This window comes from Pipra filicauda, unplaced genomic scaffold (assembly GCF_003945595.2).
Source record: "Pipra filicauda isolate LSUMZ 115617 unplaced genomic scaffold, ASM394559v2 scaffold281_size1565311_pilon, whole genome shotgun sequence".
In the NCBI taxonomy this organism is placed as follows: domain Eukaryota; kingdom Metazoa; phylum Chordata; class Aves; order Passeriformes; family Pipridae; genus Pipra; species Pipra filicauda.
Genome location: NW_024104400.1, coordinates 496,420 through 516,908, shown reverse-complemented (window position 1 = coordinate 516,908; position 20,489 = coordinate 496,420). Strand labels below are relative to the sequence as shown.

The following is a 20,489-nucleotide window of genomic DNA, read 5'->3' as shown; positions in this document are numbered from 1 at the left end:
ACATGCAGATACAGAGATGGACATGAGGACGCAGATACATGGACATGCAGATATGGGGACACACGGACATGGGGACATGCAGATACATAGACACATAGATACATGGACAGACACACAGATGCACAGACACCCGGGCAGATGGATATGCGGATACACGGACAGATGGATGGACACATAAATACATGGACAGACATGCAGACACACAGATATGCAGATACACGGATGGACACACAGATATGCAGACACATGGATACACAGACACGCAAATATATGGACACACAGACACGCGGATACACAAACACATGGATACCTGGACAGACACATGGACACGTGGATTCACGCACATGTGTGCCAGTGTGGAGTGGACACATGGACCGGTGTGGAACTGCACAGACACCCAGACGGACACACGCACTGGTGCAGGACCATATGGACACACGGATGGAGACACGGTCCCTTGTTACCCCCCACCCCAGCTGGGGGCTGCCAGCAGCTCTGCGGCGTACCTGCAGGGCGTCTGGAGCCTGGGCATCACTGTTTACCTCCGGCTACAGACCCCAGTAGGGTTCCTGGGGGGCAGCTGCTCTCCACAGCTGGGGGAGCTCCATCCTGGTGCCCTCTTGCCGTGCCTGGCCCAGATTTGCCCCAGCCCTGCAAGAGCACATGGGGCAGGTCCCCTCTCTGTCCAATGTCAGCCCAGAGGATGATGGGTGTGAGGTGATCGTGCCCACTTGGGAGGGGCAGCAGGAGGAATAGTGAATGGGTACCCTGTGGAAACAGAGCAAAGTCCCAGTGTGGGGTTTGGGGTAGGGGATCAGGGAAGATCAGGGAAGAAGGGGACAGGGATATATTGGCTAGCCTGGAGGAGAGCAAGGGGCCACTGCAGCCCCCTGTGCAGGCAGCAGCTCCACAGGCAAGACCCCTGCCTGAGGGTGGGTTGGGTGTGTCCCCAAAGCCAGGACTCCTGATGCTTCCCACAGGTCTGGCATTGATGGGATGCCAGGCTGTGTCCAAGGGGCTCACATGGCTGTGGGATCCGCAGGAAGATTCCCCCTGAAAGGTGCACGAGGATAGCAGGCCAGGGTCCCTGCACCCTCCACCTGCCTCTGCCCTGACAGCCCTGGCACTGTCGTGGGCACAGCGCCAGGGTCAGCTGGGGGTAGTGGCTCTTTCCTGAACTGCTGCTCCTCCATCCCTGTGACAGCACCTGCCCCACCACCAGCACAGAGGAGATCCCACTGCTGGAGCAGCCTCTGGGCACCCGGGGGTACCTGGAGAAAGGGCCCAGCCCAACAGGCACAAGATCCCATTGGCACAGTGCATCTGAGGGCACAGGGCTGGGACAGACAAACTCCAGTGCTCATCCATCTCCATGCACCCAAGGGAGCCTGGCAGCAGGCAAGGGTATGGGTCCCAGGCAGGGGCAGCACTGGGCACTGGTATCCAAGGGTGTCCAGGGTTGGGATCATGCCCAGCTCCATGCCTTTCATCCTCACTTTGCCTGAATGATTCAACACCACACACTTAATGATTGACAAGGGGAAATCTATCCCCCTGGGGTCAGGTCTGTGAGCTTCCAAAAAAGCAGAAGATATTCCCCACCCATGACCAATATGTAGCTAACTGGGGACAGGGGCAGGAAAGGAGTGTGGATCTCTGTGGCTTCTTGCTCTGCCAGGATGGGAGAGAAACTTCAAGGCTGACGGGAAGGGGAGGGGTTTGAACTGATAGCACCCTGCCCGACAGCAAACACCCACAGGAAAAAAAACCTGCTGAAACATCCCCATGGAGCTTGGGCCAGCAATAACAGATGGGGCTGGATGCCAAGTAACAAGAGACCCTGGCAAGAGCCACGAGCTGAGGATGCAGAGACAGCACCCAGCTGGTAGGTGGCAGTGCCACCAAGCTCTGGTGACAAGGATGACAGCTGCCACCTATGCCTTGCTGCTCAAAGAAGGGAAACTGCAAACACAGGGAATCACACCCAGCAACAGGCAGGTTTGCCTGCAGACACCTTCCCAAAATAGCCCTGGCATACAAATGCTTTAGCCACAGCAACAGACAGCCCAGGGAGATGCAGCTTATTGTATCCCCCCCCACCCCATCCAAGTCCCCCAGGACTTGCCCCATACAGGGGGATGTGGGCATCTCTTGTTCCCAGCCCCATGGAGACAGCTGCCTGCAGCCACATCTGGTCCCTTCTGCCCTGGGATGGGTCTGTGCTCCAGGGGAGCCACTTCTCACAGCTCCAGCTTGAACCAGCTGGGATTTACCCCTGCACCCACCCCCTGTAGTGCAAGCACAAGGGCAGTCTGTCCCAGGAGGCACCCGCTGCACCCAAGGGACAATGCAAGAACAAGCCAAGATGGTCTTTAGCAAAATCCATCAATTTATTTATTCACAGTCAAGCAATAAATAGAGGAAAGTCAGGCAGTGGAGGTGCTGAGAGCAGGACAGACTCTTCTGGGAACAGGGACATGCCAGAAGCCCAACAGAGCCCAAGGCCTGTGGGACAGCAGGAGTGCGAGAAGGCAGAGGGACACCACGATGGGAGTCTGACCCCTAGGATAGGGCAAGACCTGAGCCCTGCTAGAGGGCAAGCCAAGGAGCTGAAGGACAAGTGTGTTGGAGGAAGCAGGAAGGCAGAGCCTAGCACAGGCAGCTACCTGGCCCCTAGCACTGGGAGCAGAAAAGGCAGCTCAAGTTCCTCCAGTTTCACAGCCCTCCCCAGAACAGAACTGCAGGGGAGGAGAAAGGCTTCCTCCCCCTCTCCAGCCCAAATTCCCAGCCCAGTGAGATGCCACTGCAGCTGAGACCAGACAAGATGGGGTGCACGTGAGCTGGGAAGGAATTCCACAGGCAGGATCACATCAGATCCCGACAGCACCAATGTGGTGCCAAGCACAGAGGCACATGGACTGCTCGCCCTCCCTGCCCTGGCTCCACCAGGAGACTCCCAGCCACCTCCTGTGAGCTTCGTATTCCAGTTCAGGGACACAGCTCATCTCTGGGAATATCAGGCCAAGCCCCCCTGCCCACCAAAACCAGGCAGCAGCCATGGGGGCTGCAGGAAGGACAGATGCCACGGGGCAACCACCCCAGCACAGGCTCCTGCCTTTAAAAACCCACAATTTACATAAAACTGTCATTGTAAAACCTCCCCACAGAGCAGCGCTGCGCAGGGAGGGGAGACGAGCAGAGTGAGCCCCAGGCAGAGCAAGATAAACCTTAAAGTCCAGATGCACAGGAACAGGCAGAGCCCAGGGGTGCTGTGCCGGGGCAGTGGGAATTACCGGCAGGTGCAGGACTCTGCGATCATGTTCTCATACTCCTTGTAGAGGATGCCTCCGTTGCGCTCGATCATGAGGACACTGATGGGGCTGTAGCGGTAGGGCACACAGGAGGGCCGGGGCACATTGGCATCCACCAGCTGATGAACAAAGCTCTGCACCACAGCGTGGTTGGGCGCGTGGTAGTCGTAGCGGAGTAGGTGGGGACAGGCGCCCTTGCAGTAGCGCGGGTTGTAGCGGTGGGGAGCGATGATCCAGTGGTCCCAGCCCAGCTGTGCAAAGCTGACAGAGAAGGGGCGCAGGGAACAGTCACTCTTCTCCTCTCCCTGCTCCCGCAGGTAGTTGGGCAGGTCATGAGCCAACGTCCCTGTGTCACGCCGGTGCCGGTGGGGCTCTGCTGCCAGAGATGCCAACCCTGCCTGGGTGTCGTTAAGGTAGAGCAGGAGGAAAGGGTGACTGGGGGACACTGGGGCATCGTGGCCTCCTGCTCGGCCAGCATGCACACAGACATGCCGCAGTGCCAGGCTCCTCATGCTGCTGTTCCCCAGGACCAGGTAAGGGGTGACGTCAACTTCAGCCCAGCCATGGCGGGGACGGGCAGCAGGGCTGAGCAGCACCCCAGGTGCCTCGCCGGCTGCCACCAGCTCCAGAGCGCAGAGAAGGCGACCATGGGCCAGTGACAGACTGGGCAGGTAGACCACAGTGGCTCTGAGGAGGTGCTCGGCCTCGGGCTGGCCCTCCAGGCGGTAGGTGAGGGGCTGCACATACCAGCGACCTGCAGGAAAGCAGCGGTCAGTGCCCCCTTCGCACAGCGCAGCTGTCACCATGCAGCAGCACCCCTTTCTCCCAGCCCCACGCAGCACAGTGGAGCCCATGGCAGCCAGCTGCCCCAGCACAAGGCAGAAGCCACAGCAAACAGCAGCCATGAGCCATGGCTTGCTGGTGGCGTGAAGGGCAAAGAGAGTCTGGAACACTCCCATCCTCTGCACCAACACCACTACCCTGGCACAGCATCAGACAGGATGGGAAGGGGAAAGGGGCACACGAGCCCAGCAATATTTTTGCCCATCTCACCCCTGGGACAGGAGGAGCCTGGGACACCTGCCAAGGGGAACCCCCTGGGCAAGGGCAACCCCAGCCAGCCAGCCAGGACACTACAGAGAGGGGGAAGGAAACAGGAAAGAGACCCCCTCAGGGCTCAAGCCCACACTGCTGGCTTTGCTAGGCCTCCATGACATCCTTGGTGCCCACCTGCTCCTTACCTGCCCAGGGCTGATCCCCATGGGAACTGGCCTGGACCAGGCGAACGGTGTTGGTGCCCAGGCTGCGGCCGCGGCGGGGTCGGCCCTCGCGGTCGGCGGCACGGCGGTACAGGTTCAGCATGTAGCGCAGGGGCTGCCCACTGGCTGGCCCCACTCGCCAGCCTGGGCTGCCAGGTGCCTGCATTTGCAGGGCCTGCAGGAGGGGCAGGGTGGGGACGGCTGGTAGGGGGCTGGGGGGCAGTGGGGACTTGTTTGCAGCCTGGGACAGGGGCACAACAAGAAGGAGGAGGAGGAGGAGGAGGCTGGTGGAGAAGAGCAATGCCATGATAGGTGAGTGTGCGTTTGAGGGGGGTGAGTGGGGCAAGGTGGGGCTGGTCAGCAGTAGAATTAGGAAGAACCTGCAGTCATGCTTCTCCCCAGTGGAGAGGCAGAGCTGGTTGTGGGCACCAGCAAAAGGATCCAAGGGTGCTGCCAGCTGCTATCAAGCCAGGACAACCATGCCAGCTGCTTCAGCTTGGCACAGGAGCAGAAAGGTGGGGGGCAACTCTATATGCAAAGGGGGTGCAAATTCTAGACTAAAACCTAGACCAGGGGCAAAGGCAGGGGGACAGAGCCTGGCTACAGGGGCTGTAAAAGTGCTGGGGTAGGGAAGTGGGGTGGAGGGAAAGTGAAGTGGGGTAGGTGGGAAGACCAGCTCACTCAGCCCACCTGCTCCTGGCCAGCCTCCTCCTGCAGGGTAGGAGGTCCACCTGCCCAGGGCCCATTTTAAAGGCATGGCCCCAATCAGGGTTTAAAGAGGCAGGAGCAACCCGGGTCTCAGGGGAGGGGGGCTGGAGTCTGGCAGAGTGCTCTGCTGAGGTAAGAGCCTCTCCAGCTCCCCCACCCTGTGCTGACTCTCCATCAGCAGCTTGGCACCTTTGTGCCCATTGCTGCAAGCTGGTCTACACTGCCCCAAGCAGGCACAGAGCCTGGGGGTCTGCTCCCCAACAGCCCTGCGGGACAGCCAGGCTGCCCAGTGCCTCACTCTCCCCAGCTGGGAGATGTACACTAAGGCACACAGGTGGGCAGAGCGACCTTGAGCCCAGCAGCTCTGAGTATGGCTGGGTCAGCCAGCGGTACTTCATTGCAGGCATCACCATGCCATCACCATCACTATGCCCGCAGCTTTGGCTTCCTCGACCAGCTTCAAGGTCTTGCTGCCAGCACCTGCCCAAGGCTGAGGGACTGTGAGCATGATGCCCACCATCTTGCTGGCATGGGCCATTTGAGGTACTGTCCATCCTGGGGACTGTGGTTACATGGTGCTTGCCTGGGACAGGCCCCGTGGGCACACTACAGAGTGGGGTATGGGCAGCTGCAGCCCATGCCCCCATAGGGCAACTGGCGTTGTGCCCAGTCCCGTGGGACACTGCTGCTCTCCAGCTGGGTTCAGGGGATGGTCACACTGTTTGGGAACCACCCTGTTTGGGTGCAGGCACAGGGACATGGGGGGAGCTGGGGGGTGTGCTGGTGCCTGCCTTGCCCCAGATGCTGCCCACCCTTCACGGTGCCAGTTGAGCACGGTGCTGAGGGCTGTGGTGGGGGTGTGGTGGGAGATGTGTGTGGTGCTTAATGGGCTGTGGGGCCACGTGATGAGCCAGGGCACAGAGCCCTCACGCCTGGCCAGGCAGCCCTGGTTACTCATTTGGGAAAGGGCACAAGGGGCAGACGAGCCAGGGGAGGCTGGGAAAAGTCCAGGCATGGCATCAGCCAGCCATGAGAGAGGGGCATGGTAAGGGGGGTGGCAAGGCCACGGGGGAGAGCAGGAGAGTCACGTCAGGGGTGGACATGACTGATGTCATGTGGGTGGCCATATGAGAGGGGCCATGGATCACTGCTGGGTGGGCTCCAGCACCAAACAGCCCAGGTACAACCCCACTCTGTGCCCTGGGACACCCTGGCACAGGAACAGGGCACATGCACCGGGCTGCCTGCAGCCAGGCAGGGCAGGGTGCAGACAGAGTTTAAGGCAGGCACTGGTGGATGAGGGGTGCCAAGAAAAGTTCGAGGGACTGTCCCTGCACTGGGGCTGAGCCAGCCTGTGGTGGCCCGTCAGCCTGGCACTGCAAGCCCACCCTCCCAGGCCGTGGCAGGCAACCGGGGGCCGCAGGCGTTGCTGGCAGGGCAGAGCTTTCCAGGCCGGCTGTGCTGTCTGGGAAAGAGATGAGTAAGAGCCGTGGCCCCGGGCGGGAAGGGGAGGGGCAGGACTCCCGGGTTCCCCCGGGAACCAGTGCCGATCCACTCCCACCGCCCTCAGCTGCCACTGCCGCCTCCTTCCCAGTCTCAGTTTCCCCAAAGGCTGGCACAGCTGCCCCTCCTGGGCCTGGCAGGGAAAAGACAAAGGTGAAGCAGGGCCACACTGCCACACGTGCCCTGAGGTGCCCGGCAGGACAGGGACAGGGCGTGGGCCAGCATGGGCAGGCCAGACAGGAGCCAGCAGCATGTGCTGGCCCGCAGGCAGGAGAGCTTGGGGTGCCAGCGTGACTGCAGGGCGGGTAGCTGGGGGGGTTGCATCACTTACTGCCACCCCCTTGCACCCACGAGTGCTGCCGAACTGCCAGACACACTGTGCCACCGTGCCAGGCTAAGCTGTGCCAAGCTGGCCCTAATGCTGTGAGTCCCTGGCGGCACCATACTGTTCTGGGCCAAACTGGGTTGTTCTGAGCTGAACTGTGCCAGGCCATGCTGTGCCAAGCCGAATTGTGCCAGCCCTGCTTGTCCACGTCAGCCCAAGCTAAACTAAACCGAGCAAAACTGGGTCAGGCCAAATGGAGCTAAACCAGGTGAGGCCCCTGGTCATGCTGTGCTGTACCAAACTGAACCGTTTCATCCCTGTGTTGTGCCATGCTGAGCTGAGCTGAGCCAAGCCAGAATGTGCCAACCCAGCTGAGCTGCACTGAGCCATGGTGGGCTAAGCCATGCTGACTCCCCTTTCATCCCACACTGAGCTGAGCTGTGCTGTATTGTTCTGCACTGAACTGTGCCAGCACTCCATGTCATGCCATGCTGGGCTGAGCTGGACAGAGTTGAACTACACTGGCTGGGCCATGCCAAGCTGAGCCAAGCAGCTCACTGCAGGTCCCTGGGCTAAAGGGTGGCGTGCCAAGCCAAGCTGAGCTTAGTAGCAAGGTGCTGCGCTGTGCCACTGCCATGGCACATGCTGAGCCATGCCATGAGCTGTGCTAAGCCAAGCCGTGCCATGCCGAGCTGTGCCGCGCTATGCTGAGCCGTACCATGGCAACACCAAGCCGTGCCATGGCAATACCAAGCCAAGCCATGTCATGGCAATGCCGTGCCGAGCAGGGCCGGCCGCCGCCGTCCCCCCGCGCCTTATTGGCGGCGGCGGAGCAGCCCCGGTGCGGGTCGGCCCCGCCCCGCACTCGCCCCGCGCCGCTCAGCCCGGGCGGGCGGGGGTGTCATTTCCTCCGCGGCGCGGGGCCGGGCCGGGCCGGGATGGGGCTGTAGTTTGTAGCCGCCATGGAGCGGGCCGAGGGCCGGCCCGGCGCCCCCCAGTACGTGCATGTGCAGCTGCAGGGGGGCGCGCCCTGGGGCTTCACGCTGCGCGGCGGGCTGGAGCACGGCGAGCCCCTCATCGTCTCCAAGGTAGGCACCGCCGGCGCCGTCCCGCGTGGGCTCCGCGGCATCCCCCCCGACACGGGCCTCCCGCCCGTGGCGGGGCGCGGGAGGGGGGACACCCGGGGCGCGGCGGCGTCGGGAGGTGCGGGAAGCCCCGGGCGCGGGGTCGCGTGTCCCGGCGCGCCGGGACGGGGGCGGCCACTCCGCACCCACGAGCCCCGCGACCCGCCGCTCAGAGCCGCGGGGGGAGAGCGGGAGCGAGGGGGGCGGAGGGACAGCCCGGGCCCGGCGGCAGGAAGAAATTCCTCTGGCACATCCGTTGGGCTGGCGTCGGGGGCGGCCCCCGCGGCACCCCCCCCGTCCTCGCCGGTGCCGTCCCGCGGGGCGTAGCCGGGGGAGGTCAGCCCCCCTTCGTGTACCCACCCGTCGGTGCTGCGCCCCCGGGCGCCCCCGGGACCGGGCTCTACGGGGACGTTGAGGGCCACGGTGTGGGGGACCGAAGTCCGTCCCGTCGCGCCCCGGGCACCCCTGGAACGCAGGGGCAGGACCTTGCCCAGGACGGGGCGAACGCCGGGGTGCGGGGCCCGACTGCAGCTGGGAGTGCGGGGTGAGGGTGACCCCCACGGCCGCGGTGTCTCGCCGCACAGGGGGTCACCGATTCCCGGCCCCCGCCGGCCGCATCGCCCTGCGGCGAGACCGCCAGGGAGGCGGGCAGCGGCCGGGGAAGCCCCAGCAGCCGCCTCTCCGCGGTGCCCGGACGGGCCCCTGTCGCCGGGCGGTTTGGCCGCCCGCCCGCCCGGTGCCACCATCCTGCCGGGCCGGGGTGCGGCGGGCCGGGCTGGCGGCCCCGGGGCTGCTCCCTGCCCCGAGCCGGGCTGGTTGCGCCCCCGGGCCGCCCCACGCCCTCGGCGGGACGCGGGCAGCGCGGTCTGGCTGGGGGAGCTGGAAAAGTGGCTCCGGTCCCAGCCCTGCGCCCTGGGGTGGCACCGCCGGCGGGCGAGAGCCGGGGGCGGAGGGGGCAGCTGCCCGCGCCCCGACCGGCTGCCGGGCTCCTCGGGGCGGTGGGTCCCCGCGGGTTCGCTAGCTGCCGGAGGAGGGGATGGGAGGGCCAGGGGATGTTCCCCACCGCTGCTGAGAAGGGGGGGTGGTCCTTGCGGGCCGCGGGGTGCCGGCCCCCGCGCTCCTTCGGCCGCGCCGCCGCCGCGTGTGCTCGGCAGACAAAGGGGGCTTGTTCCAACGCTCTGTGCATTCAGGGGAGGGTCCCCCGGGGCCACTGCTCCGCCGCTGTGGCCGGCCGAGGTGTGTGCGGGGAGGGGGCGGCCCCCGCCTGCTGCGCGGGGGGCCCGGGCCCCGCGCCGGAAAGGGGAAGGGCGTCCCCGCACTCGGTGACACAGTTTGGCCATTCCAAACTCCCACTCCGGGCGGGATCCCTTCCTGTGGCAGAGTCCCACGGCGGGGCTCCCATGGGCTCCAGGCCCTCTATGGGGCTGCGAGAGCTCTCTGGCACAGGGTCCCCTTGAGCACGTCGGGGACAAGAAGGGAGGTTGGTGTGGGGCAGGGTGTGCACAGCTCTGGCATTGCTCTGGCTGTGATTCCTAAGACAAGTTTCTCCTGGGGCAGGCAGATATAGCTGTGAGCCATCTGGTGCCCACCATTAGGGGCCAGAGTGAACACCAGGGGTGGTGTTCGGGAAGTGTCCAGGCTGTCCCATTCCAGGTTTGGCTGGCAGTGCTGAGCTCACTGGTGGTGAAGGCAGAACAAGGGGCTGTTTGTGCCAGATTTAGCTCCTGGGGAGTGATGCCAGGGCTGAGCCATGTCCGTCCTGGTGCATGTGATGGCCCAGACGTGGGTGCAGCCCTGGTGGTGTCCTGCAGTAGGGGGGACAGCCTTCGTGTCTGACTCAGCCCTGTGGCCATGGCAGGCAGGGCTGGGTGGGCACATGGCTGGGCAGAGGACTGGGGTGAAGGTGCAGTCTGTCCTGCCTGCTCTGCCAGTGCCCAGTGCCAGGCAGCAGCATGGCAGAGGGTAAACTCAGGTGCTTCACTGACTGCATGGTGGGATTGGGAGCCCTCGCAGGCAGCCAGAGTCCCCTGCCAGGAAGGCAGCACTGTGGCTGGTATCTGGGTGGGAGGGCAGCATGCCTGCACAGGCAGACACATTGGGCTGTGCCTAGCCTGGCCATGGCATTGCAGTGCCCAGGTCCCTGAAAAAAGGGGAGGGCTGTGGGGTGCTGGGCATAGCTGTACCAGGCAGGGCCATGGGGCACTGCTGGAATGGGCAGGAGGCCTTGCTGCTGCTGCCTGCTTCCCAAGGTGCCATCTTGTCCAGGGGCAGCAGGGTGGCCCCTGAGACCTGGCTGGCACCAGGGCTGGAAAGGGGTGCCTAAAGGCATGTTCACAGTGACTGGCCTGCTAGGAAGTCATGGGTGCTCCTGTCACTGGGGCGTGACTGCTACCCAGGCTGGTGCTGCAGACACTGTGAGCAGAGCTCGTTCCTTGGCTGAGCCTGGGAGCAGCTGGGCAGGGTAAGAAGCCCATGAGTACAGGAACCCCAGCATGGGGCCAGATTAGCTCTGTTCTGTGGGTGGCTGTAGTGGCTGGCCACATCCACACCAGGCAAGGGGGCATGGGGCACCCCAGGTCCTGCTGGCAATGGGCACTCTGGCTGCACCTGCTGGGCACTGCTCATCCTGGGACTGCCCACACTGCACCTACCTCCTGGGGCAGAGGGGGTGGGCTGGGGTCCCACATGCTGGCAGCACCGTAGCCTTGTGTCCTCCAAGCTGCAGCAGTACGGGGTGCCAGGCTCATTTTGGCCATGGGTGTCAGGGATGGGTAGGCATGTTCCAGGGCTCAGTGCTTCCCCTGCTAGTTGTCTCCCATGGGCACATAGGGCATGATGGCATGCTTTGGGCATTGAAATAACCATGGGTGCCCAGGCGGGCCCGACAGGGGGCTGGAAGCAGCGGCAGGGGGCTGGCATCCACGCCGGACAAAGGGCCCTTGTGCTGCCTGCACCCGCGGGGGAATCTGCTGGGATGGGACATTTTTCTTTCTCCCCCCTCCTCGATGTCCTTTCCTTGCTCAGAAATTCATGTGACCAGAGAAGGGGGGGAGCCCGGCGCGCTCAGATCCTTCTGTGGTGCCTGGGGTTCAGGCAACTGCCCTTTTCCGAAGCCTCTTTCTCCCCCGGCACCCCGTGGCAGCGGCACGTCCCCTGGGATGTTCTGGGGGCCGTGCCCCCCCTGACGCCCCTCTCTGTTGCCCAGGTGGAGGATGGGGGCAAGGCTGCACTGTCCCGCCGGCTGCAGCCGGGTGACGAGCTGGTGAACATCAGCGGGACGCCTCTGTACGGGTCCCGCCAGGAGGCCCTGATCCTCATCAAGGGCTCCTACCGCACCCTGAAGATGATCGTTCGCAGGTTGGCAGCACTCCGGGGGAGGGACGCAGGGAGGGCCAGCGGGGCTTCGCCTGCCCAGGGGGCTGACAGGAGCCTGGAGGTGCCCTTGCCTCCAACCTGGAGGTGCCCTTGCCTCCAACCTGGAGGTGCCCCTTGCTGGGATGGGGGTCAGTCCTTCTGTGGCTGCCAGCGCTCTGGGTGGGTGGGGGTTCCCCAGCCAGAGGAGCCGGGGCAGTGCGGCGGGCTCACCACCCCCTTGCTGGGCGGTATCCTCAAGCGTGGCCGCTCCTCTCCCTTCCTGCCTGCCTCCTGCCTGCCTGCCTGGGAAAGGAAGGAGAGGCAGGGCTGGGCCTTGCAGTCTTCCCCCCCACCCCCAATCTGCATCCATTCCCTGGCTGCATCCTGACTGACTCCGGCTCCAGCGGCACTGACCACTGGGCAGGGGTACCACGGGGCTGTGCTGGGGCTCGGCATCGTCCATGGTGAGTTTGGGGGCTCTGGGAAGGGAAGTCCCTGCACTGACTCGGCAGCTTGTCCTTGCCACCTTCCTTGCCTAGTCAGTGGATGCTGGGGCAGCACTCGGCACTTGGGGGGTTCAGGAGGTGGCTTCTGACCACGTGCCTGTGTGGTGGCATTGGACACCGCTGCCTGCATGTGGCGTGGGGACTGGAGAACCCCACGGCTGCCAGGGGTTGGGATGGGGCCCAGCACGGGACACCTCCCCTCCTCCCCGGAGACAAGATGTGGCCGGTGCTTGCTGGGGATGCTGAGGGACCAAGGAACAAGGGGGGAGGGTCAGGCTTGTGGTGGAGACGCAGATGTGGCCTCAGGGTCCCTTGGCGGAGCTGGTCCAGTCCCGGCAGGGACGTTTGCCCTGCCCGGGGTGTTGCCTGTGGGCTGCGCAGGGGCCACGTCCTCGGTCCCCTGTTGATGCTGGCAACAGAGATGCTGCAGGCAGGGGACTCTGGCCAGTGGGGTGAACCGTGGGATCCCCCTGCCCACTGCCGGGTGCTGGCAGGGCTGGACCCTCCTCACCACCGTCCCCCTTGGGCAGGCGCTGGTCTGGGGGGACAGGAAGCCCCGTAGGAAGTGACTTCAGCCCCGGTTCCTCGGCCTGGCTTCCTCCCCATTCTTGTCCTTTCCCGCTGTTGCTCTTGGCAGGAGGAGTGTGCCCGTCCTCCGCCCCCATTCCTGGCACGTGGCCAAACTCGCCGAAAGCCGCCCCGACGCCCCCACCATGCACTGCCCTGCTGATGCCTTCAGCCTCTCATGGCCCTCAGGGTGTGATGTCAGGTGAGACCCTGGGGCATTCATGAGACTGCGCAAGGGGGGGGGCACATGGGGCACCCGCTTGGGTCAGGGTGGGGGGTGTGGGGTAGATGCTCACATGCCTGCCCCACACAACTGTCGGGCATCCCCCCTCATCCTTCCACTGCGCTGCCCTTTCCCCTGCCTGTTTACTCCCAGCTCCCGGCAGGAAGGGGCGGTGGCTCTGCCGGAGCTGGCCAGGAGCTGCTTAGTCCCATTGCCCCTGCTGCCAGAGCTGGGAGGTCCCGAGTGGCTGAAGTCAGGCACACCCTGTGTTCCCTGTGCCTGCTCCCCCTGCCAGTGCTGAGGCAATCTTGGTGCTGCCCCCAAACCCAGTGGTGAAGAGCAGGTTGGGGCTGCACTGCTCTGTGCCCACTTGTCCTGGGGAGGGTGTATGTGTGGGGGGGTGGGATCTCCGCGGAGCTGGGCAGGGGGTGGCAGACACCCCTAATGCTGGCATGGGGCCGGGCAGCAGTGAGCTGTCCCTGCAGTGGAACCCGCTGTCCCGGCACTGCAGCACCGACCGGAGCAGCTCCATCGGGAGCATGGAGAGCCTGGACCACCCTGGCCAGGCCTACTATGAAGGAGACCCCTCACCCGTTGACCAGGGCATGTACCACAGCAAGCGGGACTCGGCCTATAGCTCCTTCTCTGCCAGCTCCATCGCCTCCGACTGCGCCCTCTCCCTCCGCCCTGAAGAGGCCGTGTCCACTGACTCCAGTTTTCAAGGCCCCTACAAGGCCCCTGACGGGCGCTACCTGACCACAGGGGCTGAGCCATCTGCCAGCCGGCACCCCGAGGCCTGGCGGGTGCCTGTGCCTCCCCAGCCCCCTGTCAGGAGGGACAGCCTGCGGGCAGCCCCGGGCAGCAGAGGGGACAGGCACCGGGCGTCAGTGTCAGCGGACATGCTGCATGCCAAGGGCCGGTGGATCTCCGACACCTTCCTCTGCCAGCGGGATGGGGAGGCGGAGGCGGTGGGCGGGAGGACGCTGGCACTGTACCCCACAAAGGACCGTCTCTCTGCTGACCAGTATTACATGTTGAGCTCCCACCCGGACCAGTGCCCAGCTGAGCCGCTCCTGGGGGAGAGCATGGAGTCTGATGACCGGCTGTATCTGGATGGCAGCATGCACCGAGTGCTGGATGCCACGACAGCAGGTGACAACCCATTGCTGTCCCCCCTCAAGGGCCACGTGCCACACCGGCACAGTGCTCCCGAGCAGCTGCTGGCCTCCCAGCTCCGCTCCCTCCAGGTGGGCTCCAGCAGCGAGCGAGCCTCGCCAGCCCCCGATGGGCACCGCTGGACCTTGTCCCCACTGCACCCTGAGGGCAGCCGGGGGGGAACCACAGGGGCTACCCAGGACCCCCCGCTCTGCCCAGAGCCTTGCTGCCGCCCGCCGCCCTGCCACTGCTGCCCCGAGCCTCAGCGAGCCTGCGGGCAGGACGGCCGGGGGGCCAGCCCGGCGCTCAGCACTGAGGGGCCGGCGGAGGAGGACAGCCGGGCAGGGGCCCGGCGGGCCGGGGGTCCTCCCCACCGCTCTGCTCAGATGCGCCGCCGCAGCGACCGCTTCGCCACCAGCCTGCGCAACGAGATCCAGCGGCGCAAGGCCCAGCTGCAGAAGAGCCGGGGTCCCGGTGCCCCCCCGCCTGGCGAGGAGCCGGTGGAGGAGACGGAGGAGCCCCCTGAGAGCAGCGTGCCAGCAGAGGGACCCCCCACCCTGGCTGAGCGTCTCAGCCCTGCGCCGAGCGAGGACGGCAGGAACGCTGGCCGCTCGGGGGACCGGGGTATCCCCACTCCTGACCCGCTGCCAGCTCCCAAAGGGCCCCCATCCCCCGAGCGGGCGGTGCCAACAGCCAGGGGCCGCTGGCGCTGGTCCCCGGAGCGCAAGCTGCAGCCGCAGCGCTCGCCCACCCCCGGTGAGCTGGAGGGCTACAGCCAGGGTCCGGTGGCCCGCAGCTCCCCACCACAGGGCAGCGACGAGGCCGTCCTCCTGCCCTTTGCCGACCGCCGCCGGTTCTTTGAGGAGAGCAGCCGGCCGGCACCGCCCCAGCACAGCAAGCCCCCCGTGGGCGATCCCGGTGCCTTCCAGCCCCATGGCCCCGAGCACCGGGACGTCCGCCGCCTCTCCGTTGACCAGCCTTACAGCCCCTCGTCCCCCAGCCGCCCTGGCTCTGCCGGCCCCTACGCTGAGTGCTGCCGGGAGCAGCCCCCCTGCTACAAGCCGCTGGGGAGGCCGGGGGAGCTGGATTATGCGCGGGGCTTTTCCTACCCCTATGGGGTTCCCCTGCGCCCCGAGCCCTGCCGCTACTGCGGAGGGGACCCGTGCCCACCGCCGCTGCCTCGCGGTCATCCCTGCCGCTGCCACCCCCAGCCCTGGGTGCGCTGCCCCGACTGCTGCTGCCCGGCCCCCCGTCCTGGGCGAGAGGAGAGCGACGCGTGGCCCCCCCGGAGAGCTTTCGCCCCGGTGAGTAACTCCACCCGGGACTGTGCTGGGGAGCAGCACTGGCAACCCCTTGCACTCCTGGAGTGTGACCTTGGGTTGGGGTGCGGAGTACTGTGCCCATGTTGGTCCTGCACACCCACTGCATGCCTTCTGCGCCTGAATGGGGATGGGATGGGACGGGGTTGATGGGAAGGGGGATGTAGACCCCTCTTTCACACTCCCTCTCCTTCCCCCACACAGGAATTTCCTCAGGATGAGTGGGAGCCACCTGCGATAACCAGGAAAGTCAGCCAGTCTGTCAGGTGAGCCCATGCCAGGTACCGGAGTGCTGGGATGTGTGTGCCACTCAGTGGGGACCTTCACCAGGGAGAGGTGGGGACTGCCATGATTTTGGTTGGGGATATACAAAGCGTTTCCTGTAATGCCTTGTCCATCTCAACATGGTGCCTGTGAAACAGGAGCATGTGCCACCTTGGGCACACAGGGACAGGGGGCATGAGGAGGCATCCGCAGCAAGGAGGGTCCCTCCTTGCCCGTCCCCAGAGGTCTGGGGGCATCTCCAGGGGGTTCTGCCCAGCAGGAGAGCGTGGGCTTCCCCCACCACCAGGGCTGGGTGACTCCAGCTGGGGAAAATGAGGCAGGGGTGGGCATGAGCTGCCAGGAGGTGACAGTGTGTGGGGGGACGGGTGTCTCCTTCTCTCCCCAGTGAGCTCTCCCACTACCAAATGGGCTTCCAAAGGCTTGGCCCCTTCCACACCTGCTTTGAGAGCGCCGAGCCGGAGTGGCCACCCTGCTACCGGACCACATCCACGCACGACCTCTCGTGGGATAGTGACCGCCTGGCCCGCACGCCTGAGAGCCCCCCGGACCCGCTGCACCGCCCGCTGCGGGGCAGAGCCTTCTCCGAGAGCCACCTCAACCTGGAACCTGCCAGTCCCCGGGGCCGCGAACGGAAGGACCTCTTCCGTGCTAAGCTGGACCAACCCCGCATCCCCAAAAAGAAGGGCCCCCCACCTCCCCGCCCACCTCCCCCCAACTGGGAGAAGTACCGGCAGCGCCGGGCATCCCAGCACCCGCCGGATGGTGCTGGGCACGGCTCTGCCTTTGCTGCCCCGGTGCCGCCCCGCAGCATTGCTGATGTGGTGCGTGAGCGGTCACAGAGCCTCACTGGGGAGCAGGGGGGCCGGTCCTGGGGGCATGCTGCTCGCCCCCCTGCTCCACCAGGCGCCTGGCCCCGTCCCGAGCCCTCTGGATCACTTCGCAGGACTCCTGGGCCCGATGTTGGCAACGCCGAGATTTGCAGGCAAGTGCTGCCATGGTGTGGGGGTGGGAGTGGGGCTGCAGGTACAACCTTAACACAGGTGGGCTTTTGCGGTCACGTGGCCCCTTGTATCCTGCATCGGAACATCCTAATCCACCCCTTGGGGCACACTCTGGGGTTTGTTTGGGGTGGGGGGTGTCCCTGACCTCTTTGCCTGGAGTGGCCACAGCCCTCCTGCCCATTCCTGTCCCCAGGACAGGGATGGGCAGGGAGGCTGACGTGCCCCTGGGGGGTGTTGACAGGGTGGCAGGGGCTGGGGAGAAGCGGCCAAAGGCAAAGAAGCCCTGGGAGATGGAGGAGCAGCCCCAAAGGCTCATCCGGAACCCGGAGCGGGGCTGTGCTGGTCCCTGTGGGGTGGATGAGTGCTCCCCACCCCTGCCTGGTGGCCCCAGCCCAGCTGTGCCAGAGGCACTCAAGCCCAGTCCTGGGGCAGCGGAGGGGGTGAGCTGCCAGGGCAGCCGGCCCCAGCCCCGCCGCGTGGACTCAGAGGAACTGCTGTGGAATATGGCAGTCAGGGACCACTCCCTGGCCAATGTCCATGCCCCTTTGGCCCCCTTTGGTACCACCACTGAGGTGATCGGTGAGCTGCTGGTGGCGGGGGAGCGACAGGCCTGGCGGGAGCGTCTCCAGCAGGACTGGCACCTGGAGGCCCTGGAACAGGACAGGTAGGGCTGGTGTGGCACTGAATGTTGTGCGGAGGGCAGGCTGCACCCTGCCACCCCCAGCACTGACCTCTGTCCCCCCAGGCAAGGCTTTGAGCCCATCTCGCCACCCCCTGGGAGTGTTGCCAGCTCCAGCTCCTTCCCGGTGCACTACACTACAGCAGCAGGCAAAGCTGAGCCGCTCAGCAAGGTGACTGCGCTGCCAGAGGTAGTAGAGGGGAGCTCAGAGGATGATGAGGAGGAGGAAGTGGACCAGGAGCTGGTAGAAAAGAAGGTACAGGGACTGCTCGGGCCAACGCCCTCAGGGTTCCCCACTGCCCTCACCAGGTGCTCATGGGCACTGGGGGCATGGCGGGATTTTCACAGGGATTGGGGCATCACTGATGGCTCATGGGAACTGAGGGCATCACTAGGTGCTCATGGGGACCAGGGACATTGCTGGGTGCTCATGGGGACCAGGAACATTGCTGCATGCTCACAGGGGCTGGGACATTGCCAGATGCATGCGAGGACCAGGGCCGTTGTCAGGTGCTTGCGGGGCCTGGGAGTGTCACCAGATGCTCATGGGGAGCATGGACATCTCTAGATGCTCAGTGCTTGCAGGGACTGGGACATTCCCAGATGCCCACAGGGTCCAGGGGCATCCCTTGGCTGCTCATGGGGTCTGAGAAATTGCCAGATGCTTGTGGGGACTGGGGGCATTGCCAGTAGCTCATGGGAACCAGGGATACCGCCAGGTTCCTGTGTTCTGTGGGGCTCAGCACAGTGCCCCTACACCCCTGTGCCCGTCCCCCAGACCCATGGGGGGTGGCCCCAGTCGCCCTTGACCCTTTTGCTCTGGCAGCTGCAGCTGATCGAGAGCCTGAGCCGCAAGCTGGCGGTGCTGCGGGAGGCACAGCGGGGGCTGCAGGAGGACATCAGCGCCAACGGGGCGCTGGGCGACGACGTGTCTGCCCGCCTGCAAGCCCTCTGCACCCCAGGGGAGTTCGACAAGTACCGCCTCTTCGTGGGTGACCTGGACAAGGTGGTCAACCTCCTGCTCTCCCTCTCGGGGCGCCTGGCCCGGGTGGAGGCTGCCCTGGGCAGCCTGGGGCCACATGCCCCCGCCGAGGACAAGGTGGGCATGGGGCAGGGAGGCACCTGCGAGGCCTTGGGGTGTGGGACACCCTGCCGACGCCGCCCGTCTCGCTCACAGCTGGCCCTGCGGGAGAAGCGGCGGCTGCTGGTGGCGCAGCTGGAGGATGCCAAGGAGCTGAAGGAGCACGTGGGGCGGCGGGAGGAGGCGGTGGGTGCCATGGTGGCGCGGTACCTGCCCGCCGAGCACCTCCAGGACTACCAGCACTTCGTCAAGATGAAATCAGCCCTCATTGCTGAGCAGCGGGAGCTGGAGGAGAAGATCAAGCTGGGCCAGGAGCAGCTCCGGTGCCTGCGCGAGAGCCTTGGCCAGGCCTCCAAGGGCTGCTAACCCCCTACCCAGCCTCCCTCTGGGACCCTGGCTGTGGCCCCAGCTTGCTGCCAAAGCAGATCCAGCCCCTCATGGACTCTCCCTATGTCTGTCCATCTGTCCAGCCCCTGCCTTTTATTTATTTCTCTGGTTTACCAAGCAGGGGAGGGGCTGCCAGTCCAGATGCAGACAGGGGGTGTTGTGCCAAAGAGCTGTCATGGACTCTGTGGCCACCCAGCATCCTGTGGCTCAGCTGGACCAAATGGATGGATGCTGCCATCACCCTCAGAGCTCTTTCTGTGCTGATGGGGGTCCTTCCACCTCATCCTGGACACCAGCACCTGTCCTGCATTCGGTGCTGCACCACATGCCTTAAACACCCCCCCAGCTGCCTTGGGGCATATCCATGCAGTGCCTGAAAGGGTTAAAGCATGCTTGCCCTCTGTCCTGTCTATTTGTCCAGCTCTGTCCATCTGTCCGGTGGGAGCTGAAGGAATTTCAGCCCCGGCATCCTCTTCCTCTCCATTGTATCTGAAACAATGGCCCTGGCCAGCGGGTTCTTAACCCGCTCCCTGCTGGCTGAGGCACCACGGGGGGCCACAGTGGGTGCCAGTGGGTGCTGTGTACCCCTCTCCTGGGGAACACTGCAGTGGGTGCCCCCGGGATGGTGCCCTGCCAGGGCATGGGGTTCTGGGACCAGTAGACTGTGGCCTGTGGTTACCCCCTATCACCCACGCTGTGGGCATGGGAACCAGCAGGTCTCATCCAGCCCTCACCTGCAGCTTCTGGCCCAACACCAGAAGTGATTAATAGAGGAAAAAACACATTAAGGACGAACCGGGGTACTTGTCCCCTCCTCTTTGCTGCAACAGCCCCAAATAGCACTTATATGTCAGCCCCTCCACTGTTCATCTGTCTCCATAGGCTGGGCAGGTGCCTTGCTACTGGTTTTGCACAGGGGTTTCATGCAACCAGCAGCAGCTTGGGGCAGGGGGTAAAGTGATTTGAGAGGGCAGGGTGGGCTCCAGCCCCTTTGGTGGCCCCATAGCTGGACAGCCCAGGCCCAGGGTGCAGGCAGCACCCACTCCTCCTGCCCTCCTGCCCCTGCAGCAGCCCCCTTGTGTGGCTGCCCCTCCCTGTTGGACCCCCTCAGCCTGTTGAACACTACAGCCCACAGCTGCCAGGCTGTACCTTGGGATGGTGCCTGGCAGGAGTGGGGTCGCCAACATTCCCTCCATCTCAGCTGCCCCCAGGATCATTGCTAGGACCAAAGACTGCACCTACTGGGTGCCATACTGCTCTCGGGGTGGGAATCAGCAGCCCTCCCCAGGGCCCTCTGCTGGGGGAGCTGCTGGTGCCCGTGCATTGCTGCGTGCCGTTGTGCCTCACACTAAAGCAGCAGCAGGAGCTGCACATCTGTCCCAGCTCTGTCTCGTGTGGTTTATCCCTGTGTCCTGGCAAGTGGCACCGGGGAAGGGGGCGGACAATTACTCCAACTGGGGTGAGCCAAGCCTTGGCAAGCTCTTGGGACCCGAATGGGGTTACAGAGGGTCACAGGGGGCACCTGGAGTGCAGCTGTGGGCAGGGAGCCCTCTGCACCCAGTGCTTCCAGGCTGGGCTGGAGCAGGGGGCAGTGCCTGGACCACTCCCCGGGAGCACGTGGAAGGGGCACCGCACTCGAGTGGCGGATGTCGCGGTGTCCCTGGCACTCAGCCACGGCATCGCAGCCTGACCTTTTCGGGGA

The 20,489-nt window shown here is 64.8% G+C and overlaps 2 protein-coding genes across 4 annotated transcripts; one reads left to right on the top strand and one right to left on the bottom strand.

The window, feature by feature from the left end:
• Nucleotides 1-3,051: 3,051 nt before the first annotated feature.
• BMP15 (bone morphogenetic protein 15) lies at nt 3,052-4,877 on the bottom strand. The gene is made up of 2 exons (XM_027718865.2): nt 4,553-4,877; nt 3,052-4,065 (listed from the first exon to the last, which is right to left on the bottom strand). Exons 1-2 carry the CDS (start codon nt 4,875-4,877, stop codon nt 3,290-3,292), a joined length of 1,101 nt encoding a protein of 366 aa, XP_027574666.2. The 3' UTR covers nt 3,052-3,289.
• A 3,145-nt stretch (nt 4,878-8,022) lies between these two features.
• SHROOM4 (shroom family member 4) lies at nt 8,023-20,163 on the top strand. 3 transcript variants are annotated; one of them, XM_027718891.2, is made up of 10 exons: nt 8,023-8,194; nt 11,436-11,587; nt 12,728-12,859; nt 13,392-15,339; nt 15,559-15,620; nt 16,025-16,621; nt 16,882-17,304; nt 17,386-17,575; nt 18,146-18,418; nt 18,497-20,163. In XM_027718891.2, the coding sequence occupies exons 1-10, from the start codon at nt 8,069-8,071 to the stop codon at nt 18,764-18,766; spliced, it is 4,173 nt and encodes a 1,390-aa protein (XP_027574692.2). In that variant the 5' UTR covers nt 8,023-8,068; the 3' UTR covers nt 18,767-20,163. The 3 variants fall into 3 exon arrangements, with proteins under 3 accessions (XP_027574692.2, XP_027574697.2, XP_027574690.2); XM_027718896.2 differs by having other exon boundaries at nt 13,350-15,339; XM_027718889.2 differs by lacking the exon at nt 8,023-8,194 and having other exon boundaries at nt 11,066-11,587.
• The last annotated feature ends 326 nt before the right edge of the window (nt 20,164-20,489 follow it).